This window comes from Bos indicus x Bos taurus, chromosome 20, assembly GCF_003369695.1.
Source record: "Bos indicus x Bos taurus breed Angus x Brahman F1 hybrid chromosome 20, Bos_hybrid_MaternalHap_v2.0, whole genome shotgun sequence".
Lineage (NCBI taxonomy): Eukaryota > Metazoa > Chordata > Mammalia > Artiodactyla > Bovidae > Bos > Bos indicus x Bos taurus.
Genome location: NC_040095.1, coordinates 4,695,207 through 4,709,599, shown reverse-complemented (window position 1 = coordinate 4,709,599; position 14,393 = coordinate 4,695,207). Strand labels below are relative to the sequence as shown.

At 36.7% G+C, this 14,393-nt stretch overlaps 1 protein-coding gene and 1 long non-coding RNA gene across 4 annotated transcripts in view; one reads left to right on the top strand and one right to left on the bottom strand.

Moving 5' to 3' along the window:
* The first annotated feature begins 261 nt into the window (after window positions 1-261).
* LOC113879260 lies at window positions 262-4,177 on the top strand. Its single transcript, XR_003507254.1, has 2 exons — window positions 262-667; window positions 2,664-4,177. It is a non-coding gene; the product is annotated as an uncharacterized LOC113879260 (long non-coding RNA).
* The window catches only part of CREBRF (CREB3 regulatory factor), a 60,800-nt gene continuing 50,079 nt past the window's right edge, over window positions 3,673-14,393 (bottom strand). For all 3 annotated transcript variants that reach the window (XM_027520579.1, XM_027520580.1, XM_027520581.1), the window contains exon 9: window positions 3,673-9,341. In XM_027520579.1, the coding sequence (XP_027376380.1) occupies window positions 9,226-9,341 (116 nt within the window). In that variant the 3' untranslated portion in view covers window positions 3,673-9,225. The remainder of the gene's footprint in view (window positions 9,342-14,393) is intronic.

The following is a 14,393-nucleotide window of genomic DNA, read 5'->3' as shown; positions in this document are numbered from 1 at the left end:
CCAACTTACACCCCTTCTCTGACTCCAGGCGTTTCCCTTTTGTGTGCAATTGGTTTTAATAAATGGACTTTGCTGGAGTAGCTTTGATGGATTAATGTAGTTTTTAATGGAAATAAAAGTGAGTCGCTTAGTCCTGTGACTCCATGGACTGACTGTAACCTGCCAGGCTCCTCTGCCCATGGGATTTTCCAGGCAAGAATACTGGAGTGGTAGCCATTTCCTTTTCCAGGTAGATCTTCCCGACCCAGGGATTGAACCTGGGTCTCCCACATTGCAGATTCTTTACCATCTTTAGAGCCACCAGGGAAGCTTAAATTACTTAATGGAAATAATTAAGAACAAACCTTCAACAGATGGAGGCTCATTGCATTTTTTATTATTAACTTGTCCAAGATTCTTAGCTGGACCTCAAGGGCATCAATCACCCCACCAGCCCTGTCTCCTTCCTGGATTCTTCAAGCTCTTTTTGGAAGTCTAGTCCTGGAGAGAACACCCTCCCTTGAAGTGTTCATCACACCACCGCATCCAATAGACTGGCTGTGCATCGCATCTTGGGCATCTGCCCTGGCTTGAATCCTGCTTGACCACCCGCTTCATCTCTCTGTGCTTCAGTCTCCTCAGAGGCTAACTGCCGGCGATCACAGCATTGACTGGAGGACTAAATGAGGTAATACATGAAAAGCACCAAGCACAGTGTAGTAATGTGGTACGTGGTAAGAATGCAACGCACATGACTGCTCTTACTGTACTGATACTTTTGAAGCACTTCCCTTGTGCCAGCCACTTTGAACTAAGTGTTGTATGTGTTATCATTCTAATGTAACTCTCATAACCACCCTGTGAGGTAGAATTATCCACTTCTTACAGATAAGGAGACAGGCACAGAGAGACTAATGACTTGCCCAGCCCAAATGGAATTGCTAGGTCAAAGGATAGATGCATTTTAAAATTTGGATACATGCTACCGAATTGCTTTTCAGAGGTTCTATCAATTTACACTCCCAAGAGCAATGCGGTACTAATGCCTGGTTTCTCACAGCCTTGCACACACGGTGTCTTTACAAACACGAGGATTTTTGCCAATTTGATCAAGTGAAAAGTGCCATCTTTTAATTTTCATTTATCTTATCATGAACTGAAAACTGTTTTTATTTTACTATCTGCTCATTTTTCTATTAGGTTGTTGGTATTTTTTTGTATCAGCTCCCAGAGCTATAGCTTTATCTTAGTCAATAGAATTTTGACTTGGCTTATGGTATTTTGGGCTTAAAATTTTATTTGAATTTTTTTGCATTTAGATCTTTACCCATTTTGAAGTATGTGTTGGCTTATGGTGTGAAATATAGAGCCAAGTTTACTTCCTCCAGAGGATTACCCAGTTGTTCCATCACTATTTTCTGAACAATCCATCTTTTTCTCACTGGTTTCAGATGCTGTATTTACCATATAAATTCTTACATCTGAATTTACTTCTGTACTTTCCATTATATTCTCTTGACCTATTCATTCATGCACCATAATGACAGCTCTAATACAGTTTAATGTGCTTTAATGTTAGGATCAGGCACCCCATTTTTTTCTCCATGTGAACTTTAGTTTTAATTGTATTATGTCTCACTGGGATGGCACTAAATTGTTACTTTAACTTAGGAAGACTGACAGCTGTATGCCATTGACTGCTCCTATTTAACAGCTTCGTCTATCTTTCCATTTGTTCAAGTCTTCTTCTGTGTCGTTCGTAGTATTTTAATGTTTTCCATAGAGCTTTAACATTTTCTGTTAGGTTCATTCTTGGCAACATCTTAAGATTAAAACCCTTAAAAGAAACTGAGGTTGATGTTTTTCAAGTCACTCAAACGTTCTGGATTCTCAAGTAGAAGCTCCCTATTTAAGACAGTGAAGAAACCCAAACTCTGCATGTAGTAGATGGGCCCACGTGATCTTGGGCCCTTTCCCATCGTGCTTCTTGAGGGAAATTCCTCTGCAACCAACGGTGGCCAACTGCATCTCCATGAGGCAGTTACAGAAGAAAACACAGCTCTTTTCTCCATGCTCCCACACACTCCCTTCTAATAAAAAAGACTCAATTCTAAGCCCTTTAGCTAGAGACCATCTTTGCAGGATAGGTATACAATTTGGTGACCTGCACTCCCCATCACCGACTACTGCCAATGCTGTTTTGCTCTCATCACCTTTACCTAATCCTGAGACTAGCTTTTGGCTACTACATCTACTAGGTTTTGGCTTTAATTCTTTCTGGTTTTCAAATCCTAAGCCCACGGTCTCCCTCCTATATAGAAAACCATCCAAATACTGCCTGTGACTTGGCCTGGTCGCTTACAGAAGAGTATGCATGGCCTCTTGAATGCTGCAAGCAGACTGCCATTTGAATTAAGAGTTCTATACCATGTAAGTTGGGTCTGGGGTGACTCCACACCAGTCTAGTCTAGGTCTAGTCTGACTTTTCTGTAAAATGGACATGATCATCTACCTGACTGGTCACAGAAAGCAGCAGGTGACTTCCCTGATGTAAAAGCACCTAGCAGCGGCTTAACAAATGCTGCCCTAGCCTTCCAGAGCTTTCTAATGCTTTCTTCCTATTCTGAACCTTTCAGCTGGGACATGAAAGTAATTCCGAACTAATGTTTTTCTCTCTGGCTAAGGTGTTCTCCTGGTTCTGAAATCAGTGTCGGCAAGGAGGAACAACTGAACCACCCATCTCACTGCACGCTACCCACAGAAGGTTCAGTTTCCTAAGAGCTCTACTTGAAGGGCTCACCTCACCCAGCTCCTTCAAATGCCCAGACCTCGACAGAGGCTCCTGTGAGGTTAAGCCTGCAAGCAGAACCAGTCCATGAGGGGCTGTGTCCACTCTGCTTCCTGACTGCCTATCACTATCACTCAAATGAAGCAAAAAGGGCTTCTTCAAGGGACCAGGGATATCATGAGCACAGCCTGTCAATCCTCTCAACACCCCCACTGGATGTGGTACCAGTGTCCTTAAGGTAATGTCCTCCGTAGTGATGTGCCTAGAACCCTTTGCGTGTGTAAAGCTCTTGTGTTGTTCTGTGGTCCTGTTCAGACCATGTGGCCTCCCTCAGCAAACTGAATATTCCTGGAGGTCTCTTAATTTCTTTCCAGCCAGTACCTAGCACAAGTCTTCACAGAGTAACTGCTAAACGAATGTTTGTCGGCTGAAGGCACATTGCTGCAGTGAGGTTCACTCAGGTCCACGGATTTAAGGGTTCTATGTACACGCTCAGCCAAGCTTGGGATTTACTGAGAATTATGAAACACACATACAAAAGCTTAAGTCAGGCAAGCCTCAAAATACTTTATTTCCCTCAAAGAACTCACGTGGCCAGAGAATCAAGAAGAAATAAGGATAAACTATGTTCTAAACTATAAAGAATGTGTTTCTGTCAATAAATACTACTACGTAGTAACAAAATTTAACTACCAAGTTGAAAAATCAGCTCTAAGTGTTAAAAAATGTTAGCTCTTTGTACACTACACCAAGAGAGGGGCAGTGCTATCAAGAGTTCACTGCTGTCTCTAGTTCAGAATTTTGTTGCAGTGGCTTACTTTGAAGGGTAGATGGTCACCTCAGACAGCAACAGAAAAGCAATGGGAAAAGGAAGGACGAAAACACGAGGCAAACAATTGAAAACCTTTTCTTTTCAGCTTTTTTTATTTTAAATTACAAAGGATGTTGCATACACTGATGAATCTGTATCTGACTAGAAGTGCTGAGGGGCTGGAAGGTGACAGAAAACAAAGGCAACGATTGTATTGCCTTTTCTTCTGAAAAGAAAAACTGCACAACTATTAACCAACATTTAATAGAATAATTTTTAAACAGCTCATGCGTCAACAAGATAAAATTCTTTCTAGACAACAGACAAGACTGAATCCAATAAAAAGTTTCATAGCTCCAGTTGGCGGGGAGGGAAACAAAACTACAGAATATTCATGATAGCATTACAAACAGGATCCTACGCGCTATGCCAAAGAGGTCGCCACATTGTATGAACAAATGCTCTGAATTCTTGCCCTTCCGCTCTTCTCTTGTGACTTCTTATGTGCGGTCAGCCCTAGTATCACTGTTAACCACAAATGCTAAGTTATAGGACAAATCCTAGGGAAAGAAGGTTAAAAAAAAAAAAAAAGCAGGCAGTGGAATACAATGTCATAAAAATGTGGCGAAAAGGCAGATACAGTACACACATATACATTTCTGTTATTTGGTTCTGAAAAAAACAAAGGGCGAAGGGCAAGACACAGTAATCAGTCCCGCTCACATCCACCCAGGATTTAGTCAACTACACAATTGTGTTTACACTGTGATGAAAGAGGCAAACCCGGTTCACCCAAACTTGGCACATTGAAATACCCAACTCTGATGCTCCTCACCAGTCACCAAGTCGTCAGTTCCCAAGTACTATTCAGAAGTAGTCTTAAGGTTTTGTTCCCTTACCACTATCCCCAAACCTCTCTCTTCTAAAGGAAGATGGCAATTTGGCATAATTCAGTCCCTAGGTGTAATTTCTAGATTTCAGTCAGTTTGCTCAGCACGAGGATTATGCTTCAACACATAACCCCACTCGCCCCGGAAGGGTAAAACTGTCAGTAGTACTGTCGTCATCCTCCCCAACACGCTTATTCCTTAAAACGAAACCACCATTCCTACGGCTGACACTCATGGTTACACCCCAATGTGTTTGAAATATTAAAAAAAACATGGAGTCATCTTCTCATAATGCCCTTATTAAGATTACAAAGATTACAAAAGAGCCCACAAGTATTACGGCACTGTGTGAGACTTATTTGTCATGATCTGAGGGAAGAACAAGACTGCAGTTCTGTGCAAAGTTGTGGGAATGGCCTCAGTTCCATGGGAAATGGTATTCCACAACAGACTTCACTAGAAGGAGAATTGAAACCTTTAACACTGAAAGCATAATTCAATGCATTCTCAAAATTCAAGTTTCAAGATTTGGAGAGATGCTAACATTCTGTTACATAATTAACTAGAAAATACTTGAACAGCATTTTAGGAAGACTATATAAAGAAAGGGAACATAAGTTTGTGTTAATTCCTGCTGAAGGCAACTTGAATTCGTTTCTTAGAAAGTTAACTAAATCTTAGCAGCTAAAATATTTTTAAATGTATGGAATAAAGAAAAGCACATCCATTCTTGACATTTTGGTGAATAAACTAACAGCTTTATTAATGAAGGCAAACATCAGATAATTGTATGAATATTATATATAAAAAAAGAAATCCAAACTAACAGCATTGTATTTCAAAAGTACTGTACTTCTGTTTCTTTTAAAGAGACTTGTCATCTGTTTTATAAAACAAACAAAATGAGTACTCTTTTCCTAAAAAATTCTGGAAAAATGAAATGGTCAATTTCAAGCTGATGAACTGAACACACCTTTCTTTAAATGCAGACTATTGCTAAGGAGCAAATAAAGTCAAGCATCAGAAAGAAGATGTATGACAAATTCATGAAAGTTAGGAAAAAGGGATGTAGTGAAATTACTGCTAATCTTTCCCTCTCATATTCAAAGACCATTCAAAACTGGTCTTTCATACAAATATAAAATAACAATAAAGAGAGGGAATTTAAAACCATACTCATCTGAAATCCTTCATGATGTTTTTATAATAGCTCTGATTCTCTTACCAAAAAGTTCAAAGTGAAAGAGTTAGGAAGTAAAAGGGAATGAAGACGTTTTGTTTTAAATGTACAAGTAAGGCACAATATAAAGCCACATCATAATCTGTCATGAAGGATATAGGAAAGGACAAGAGTCGTACATGGTACAGTAGAACAAGCAATCATACTGACTGAAAAAGTGTGGCACCCAATTCAAAACTCAGACAAGATCTTAACAAGGACAACCGGACAGCATGCTTTCACATGGAGACAAACTCTATAAAGAATCCAGTGTATCTGAAACGAGGAAGAACATTTTTTGTTTTTTTAAATCATAGTAGTACTAGAGTCAAAGTTTGTAATTGCTTTGGGAACAATGGGTTTATTCGAGGTGAATTCACAATGCTTTCACTTAACGTAAGATTCTGGACTTCATTATGAGCTATCTGTATACCATGAATGAACACAGAAAACCTTTAGAGAGCTCTTCTCTAATGATCTTCACCCAAAAATACATGCCACAATTTTCAAAAACAGAACATGTACAATTGTTGGGGTTTTTACGTTACCCTTATAAGATTTGTTTGTGTGATACACTAAACGTATATATTTTAATGACAATAGAGGAAGCAGATTATTACTGGCATTAAAGTACAACCATTTCTAGACGGTTTTAAATGCCACAGAGTCCCCTGGTTAAAATGTAAAGCTGCACAGCTTGCCTATGTCATCTTTATGATAAAGTTAAAACAGCAAGAGGATTTAACTTTCACTCTACATTTTACTGCCAGGTTTTTATTTAGATCAAGTATCGCTGCAGCATTCTGACCAGCCCAGATTTAGCAGCAAATGGCAGGAATCATATAAAATGCAATTTTTTTTTAACAAAGTGCTTTTTCTAAGATATACATACATATATAAATAGGTAGGTACAAAATAAAGTGTCAACATTAAAAAGCTCAACTATTTAAAAGCTTTTAACTATTTAACTTAAGTAGTACATATAAAACACTGAAATGCAAGGATATGGAATCTACTAAACAGATTCAAAGTCTTTTTTTTTTGAAATGCAAGACCAAAAAATCAAATTCTGGTTCGCAGACAAGAAAAAGGTATAAAAAACCAGAATTCCTAACAGAGCAGCTAGAAAGGGGCAATTTTATAAACCTCATCAGCGGAGTCTCTACCAATGAAGTGATTTTCACCTGATTGCAAAACTGCCGTATTCTGGAACATATTTCAGTTTCCCAGACACACTCTGTCAAAACTTCATATACCTCCAAGATACAAACCTGTGCTTTGCCTTCTCCCACCTAAAAATGAAAACCATTGACCAATAAACTTACATTCTATTAAACCATTAAATCTGAGCTTATCTGTTTAGTGTGAATGCACTAACCATGTACAAAATTTCCACCAAGCACACAGGGTAATCTTGTGCATCACAGTTCAGCTAAGGTGTTAAGACAATCCTTCTTGGAGATTCTTCTTCATAATGTCAAAGAAGCATGAAAGCAACATTGCTCTGTTGTTACTGTGCGTATTAGAACCAAACCTTTATAAGCTATAGCTTCACATGCTATCACTTACAAATGGGAGAGGGTGGTGGGCAGGAAGAAAATAAAAGGAAACACGCTGTAGAGACAAAATATAATTAAAAATAAACTCTCCAAGGGGTATGGAGAAGTAGTTGGAGAAATAGATATCTTCCCAGCAGCTAGGTCTGAAATTTTTGGTATTTTTTTTTCTGGCTAAAGAGAATTTTTTTTAAAAAGATAGAATTTTTAAGTTATCAGTTTTCAGAGTTCAAAACACAAAATCTGAAAATAAAACAGTGAGAGAGACAGGATGGAAAGATTTGTAGGGAAGGTTTATAACGCTGCCTTGACATAAGAAATTTCTCATCAAGAGGTAAAGCTTTAACATAGTTAAAACACTGACTAATGAAGCTGTTTTGTGTGAACAAAAAGAGCACCTAAAAACTAAATGTGTTAATATTTCTCAGTTCTAGAAACTATAGAAGAAGAATAAGTCACATGTTAAGTTTGAAGAAGCTAGTTTGAAAATACCTGTACAAAAATATAAAAATCTATAAATTTTTTTTTGTTTTAAGCTTGTGTTGATCTTTGAAAATATTACATGCACAATAATACATCAATTGGAAAAGTGGCAACTAAAGAATTAGATATTTTTAGCTTTTTTCTTTCTTTACATATATATACATAATACAATAAAAATAATCTGTATTTTGGTTGTTTGGTGGAAGTATACTACAACAAGCTAAATAAACTTTTTAATTTTCAAGGTCAAAAACTATTTTACCAATAGCTTACTAAAATGAAATATATTAAAATTTCCTACAATAAGTGCAGAAATAAAAAGACTTACAGACACCTAAATGGCCACCAACTTATCTACTATGGAAGCGAACTAGAGGAACAGCAAAATAATATCTGTGTGTGTGGATGCTCCTTCTGTAGATAATTGGACCCAAACAGAAATAAAATTCACAGTTCAGTAAGATCCCTAACCCTGACCTTTTCGTTTTTCTTTTTTTTCTCCTTTTTTTTCATACATTCATACAGTATCATGTAAGCTGTGCAAAACTTTACTTAGACTGGCAGTTTGCCATATCAGTTGCATTTGTCTTTGGTACAAAAAATAAAACAATCGCAATAATGTGCAAGTATTTGTCTTCTTCCGGTCAAGTACCGAAATATGAGTTTTCTAGAGCCATCTTTTTTTTTGTTTGTTTTTTGTTTTGTTTTTTATACAATACACAGACTCTGTGGCATATATCTACATTTCAACATAGTCCTATATACATTCAAAAATTTTGAAAAAGAGTTGGAACAAAAAAACATTTAAACCCCATAATTTTTCCACCTATATATCTTGTTTTTTTTCCTCATTAGGGTTTTCATCATACAAAATATTACCAGTTTTATAGTTTCCCCAAAATACAAGGCACAAAGAATATGCTTTTTTTTCTTACTTGCACAGACATTATATATATATATTTATATATATATTTATATATACCATATAGAGCTCGGAAAATGAACATCTAATATGGCACATGGGCATGAGTGCTGGGTTGTGCCATGTACAAGTGAGAGTAACAGTTGTGGAAAATTAGAACAAAAAGCAATAATTCTAAAAACAATCAAAACTGACTGTTTAAAAAAATGCTTCCTCAATTTTTTTGTGTGTGGTTCAGAGCATAAACCTGCCACAATATTTGGCATTTACTATTATCTTCACTCTTTCTAAGTGTCTTGCTTTAACAGATTTTGTAATCTGTATCTAAACATCTATTTAAATGTATGATTTTCAACTCTGATGCCTGTAGCAGTTTTAACCATGGTTTATGCTCTGAAAAATGCAATAATCAAGTATTTTGGATCATGCTTCACTTATGCTACTTAGTTCTTAAAACAATGTAACCTAATTGTAAATGTTTACATAATGCTAAACTGACATGCAAAACAGAATGAAAATTTACAATGAATAACGTGACAAACACAGACATTTCTGACCAGTGGTCCAATGAAGCTGATTACACTTTTGATGTTGGTATCCTTAGTCCTACAAGGCCTCCAGTGGGATTGCCTTCTGCAGTCTTCTCTAACACTTGGTTAACAAATTCTGAGGTTTGCCCAGCAACTGGGAGACCTGAAGAAAAGAGTAAAAGGCACACTTAGATATATAAGGAACAGGAAAATCTGAGGGTCAGGGGTGGCCCTCAGCTTGATACGACTCCTAGATGAGTGCTTGCTGCTTGCTACTACAGCCCAGAAAATAATTCTACCCACAGTAACTAGTGCCCACAAGACTAGCAGGGTCCAACCAAGAACAGTCCAAACCCAAACCCCAAGCCTGCCAACAGACACTGTTTCCTAAAACCTGCCAACGTGTCTTTTTCCTGTTCTCTCACAGCCAGTCTCTTCCAATTGCTTTAACTTCACTATATCTCGTGGATGGGCTTCACCCATGTGACCAAAAATACATATCTACAGGATGTTTTGAGTCATTTTTTCAATAAGGATTCGATCAATCTTATGTGCATTTTTCTTCATTTTAAAGGTAAGTGGATAAATAAGCAAACTTGGAAGAGGAAAGAAAGATGGGAGATACTACAAGTATGTTTATTTTTTTTGTCTTCCTCATCCTCTATGACTGAGATTGAAAATATCTGATTTATTGATTTTCAATAACAGAGGTATATATGTTTTAAAATATAATAAAAAATAAGCAATTAAAAGGAGATGGAAGCAGAAAAATCTATTTAGTAACTGCTTATAAGGAGTCAATATACCGTAAGAGAGTACTGACACCACCCTAACCATGTGATCAAGTTCACTGGGACCAATAAGTGGACAGACTGATACTGTGTGTTTCTTCTTTTCAAGACTTTTTTTTTGATGTGGACCATTTTTAGCTCCCTAACCAGGGATGGAACCCACACCACCTGCATTGGAAGGCCAAGTTTTAACCACAGGACCATGTATGTTTCTTGACTGACATAATGAGAAGGATATAACCTACAATGTATTCTTGCCAAGAAAATTTAACTGTATCTGATTATGGGGAAACATGAATTCAGATGCTGGGACATTTTACAAGATCAACTACCTGGATTTTTTTATGGAAAGAAAAAAGACTAGGAGACTGATTTAGATTAAAGAAGAAGAACAAAAAACTAAATGCAACACATGATACTTAATTGGATCAAAAACAAACAAGTTTTTGATACAAATTGGATCAAAATTTGATACAAATTGGATCAAAAAAAAGTTATAAAGGACATTACTGAGACAACTAGGGAAATTTAAATATGAACTCCACATAGATGTTATGGCGATGTTGAACCAGGAAGTGCCAATAGTATTGTGTATAGGTAAGAAAGTGTCCCTGTTCTTGAGGAACACATGTTGAAGTAGTAGTTAGGGGATGAAAAATCATGTTGTAAGTTATTGTCAAATATTTATAGGGAAAAATGTAGATGGAGGCAGAACTAAAGCAAATGCAACAAAAATATTAACACTGGTTAATCTAGTTGAATGACATGCAAATGTTCACTGGACTATTTATTTCTACTTTTCTTGTAGGACTGATATTTTAAATGAAAAGTTGAGAAAAAATTAAGTACACATTATAATTAAAAAGTGAGCCTGCAAGACAAAAATGCAGAAGTAGAAAATAATCAGAGAACACATACAAAATGAAACTACAATAATATGGATGACAACAGAATATGAATAGAATGACAACAGAAACCAAGAAAGTCATATGAACAATCCTAACAGAGCTTTCGATGACAGAAGTTAAAACCAAACATGTATCAATAAATAAAAATGAGTGAAACACATCCATTAAACAAAAACTCCTGGGGACTCCCTTGGCAGTCAAGTGGTTAAGAATCCACCTTGTAATGCAGGGGACACGGGTTTGAGCCCTCATCCAGAAAGTAGGAGCCCACATGCCATGGGGCATGCCCATGTCCCACAGCTGCTGAGCCTGTGCTCCAGAGCCGACACCTGCAGTTACTGAAGCCACGCCCAGAACCCACGCTCTGCAAGAAGAGAAGTCACCACAGTGAGAAGCCCACGCACAACCTGAGAGCAGCCCCCGCCTGCCGCAACTAGGGAAAGCCCATGCCCGACAATGAAGAGCTTATGCACGGCAATGCCGCCAAAAGTAAACTTTTAAAAAAGAAAGAAAAACTCCTAGACTGATTAACAAAGAAAAGCCAAACTATAAGTTATATATAAAAATCCAGGAGTGAATTTATGGTATTAAAATCAAAATGAAGTCTACATTTTAGTCTAAGACCTTTTAAAAAGAGATCTCATATAAAGCAATACAGAAAGACTGAAAATTAAAGGGTAGGCAAAAAAGACAATTCTCAAAATGAGAGAAAATAATTACAAATCAAGTAACTGACAAAGGATTAATCTCCAAAATATATAAGCAGCTGATGTAGCTCAAGATCAGAAAAACAAACAAACCAATCAAAAAATGGGCAGAAGACCTAAATAGACATTTCTCCAAAGAAGACTAGATGGCTAATAAACACATGAAAAAACCCTCAACCTCACTTGTTTGTTAGAGAGATACAAATCAAAACTACAATGGGTATCACCTCCACCAATCAGAATGGTCATCATCAAAAAATCTACAAACAATAAATGCTGGAAAGGATGTGGAGAAAAAGGAATTTTCTTGCACTGCTCGTGGGAATGTAAATTGATACAGCGATTTCTTGAAAAACTAGGAATAAAACTGCCATATGACCCAGCAATCTCACTACTGAGCATATACCTTGAGAAAACCACAATTCTAAAAGACACCTAGATGTCCACTGACAGATGAATAGATAAAGAAATAATCGTACATATATACAATGGAATATTACTCAGCCATAAAAAATTTGAGTCAGTTCTGGGGAGGACCTGTTATACAGAGTGAAGTCAAAAAGAGAAAGACAACATCATATATTAATGCATATATTAATATATGGAATCCAGAAAAATGGTACTGATAAACCTATTTGCAGGGCAGTAATAAAGATGCAGATATAAAGAACAGACTTGGGACACAGCAGGGGAAGGAGAGGATGGGATGAACTGAGAAAGTAGCATGGAAACATATATATTACCATATGTAAAACAGACAGCCAGTGCGAGTGTGATGCAGCTGCAGGGAGCTTAACCCAGCTCTGTGACAACCTACAACGGTGGGGTGGGATGGAGGATGGAAGGGAGGTTCAGAAAGTAGTGGACATACGTACACCTATTGCTGATTCACGATGATATATGGCAGAAACCAACACAACATTGTAAAGCAATTCTCTTCCAATTAAAAAAAAAAAAAAAACTAATGTGGAGGTTTAAAAACTCTTTTCTATACATGTAAATTTCTGGATATCCTGATATGTTTATGTCATTGTTCCATCTGAAATTCTGTTTTTCCTTTATCTTGTCCTAATCAAAGAACAAATTATAAGTTGATTTCCTCAATAAAATCTTACCAAAAAGAAAAAAAGAAAAAAAGGGTAGGCAGAGTTACCAAGCAAATATAAATAATAAGAAAGTTGTATTCATGACTGTAATATCAGACAAGATTGAATTCAGGAAAAAAGCTGTAAACAAAACCAAAAAATATATGTTCTTAAAGATAAAGTCATCTATAATGAAGGGGATGTAACATACAGCATGGTGACCATAGTTACTTAATAATACTGTGCTGCATATTTGAAAGTAGGTAGGAGAAAGGATCTTAAAAGGTCTCATCACAAGAAAAAAATATTTTGTTAACTATGCATACTGATGGACGTTAACTGGACTTATTGTGGTGATCATTTTGTAATATATACTAATATCAAACCAGTACATTATACACCTGAAACATAAAATGTCAATCACACCTCAAAAAATTAGAAGCAAAATGAAAAAATTAATTCCTGAAGTTAAAACTAAAAGGAATGTAAGAGCTGCAAATAAACACAACAGATAATGCATCTGAGAGAACAGCAGTGAAAAAGGAAAGAATTTTAAAATTAGAAATGAAGAGATCTTCTTAAATTTGAGAAAAAGTGAATATACCTCAGAAAATACTGAAGATAGGCAAAGAAGATTCAATCCACAAATAGTAAGTATCCCCAAAGAAGAAAACCATAGCAAAGGAACAAATTAAATACTAAAAGATCTGAAGTTATTTATTGAAAGAGCACAGAGTGTATATGAGACTACCGACCTAAAATGACCAACTCCAAGACATAGTCTAGTAAAGTTACTAAGATTTAAATAAAAAGAAAAAAAAATCCTGCTGACATCTGGGCAAAAATAGCAAATGACATAAGGGGAAAAAAATCAGACAATTATTAGCTTTTCAAAAGTAATATTTTATGCCAGAATAAAAATGGACAAACATATTTAAAATACTCAAGGCAGGAGAATGTGAGTAAAGGACTGTATCTGGTAAAACTGATCATCAGGTATAAAGGGAAAAGCACAAAATTATCAATATGCTATGCTATGCTAAGTCACTTCAGTCGTGTCCGACTCTGTGCAACCCCATAGACAGCAGCCCAACAGGCTCCCCCGTCCCTGGGATTCTCCAGGCAAGAACACTGGAGTGGGTTGCCATTTCCTTCTCCAATGCATGAAAGTGAAAAGTGAAAGTGAAAGTGAAGTCGCTCAGTCGTGTTTGACTCCTAGCGACCCCACGGACTGCAGCCTACCAGGCTCCTCCGTCCATGGGATTTTCCAGGCAAGAGTACTGGAGTGGGGTGCCATTGCCTTCTCTGACTTATCAATATATAAACCTTTAAATTAAAAAATAAAAAGGCAGGAAGAATTTTTTTCTTACAAAACATTAGATTCCTCTCTCTACCTAACATAGGAAGACTATGTAGAAATAAAAGTCTTTTAGGGAAACAAACTCAAATGTTTACAATGTAATGTGGTAATATCAACAACTAATACTTACTGAGCATTGAGAATCTGTGTTCAGCAGTATGCTAAGTTCTTTATACGTACTCTTTCCATTTAATCAACACAACTGTCCACATTTTATAGATGAATAAAATTAGGTTGAGGGAAGTGAAGTTACTTCCCCACCGTCCTCAGGTAATAAGTGGCAGGGTCAGGACTTGAATCTAGAACTGATTTCAAATACTCTCTTTTTAACCATTATGCTAAATGAGCTTTTGTGTTTTTAAAA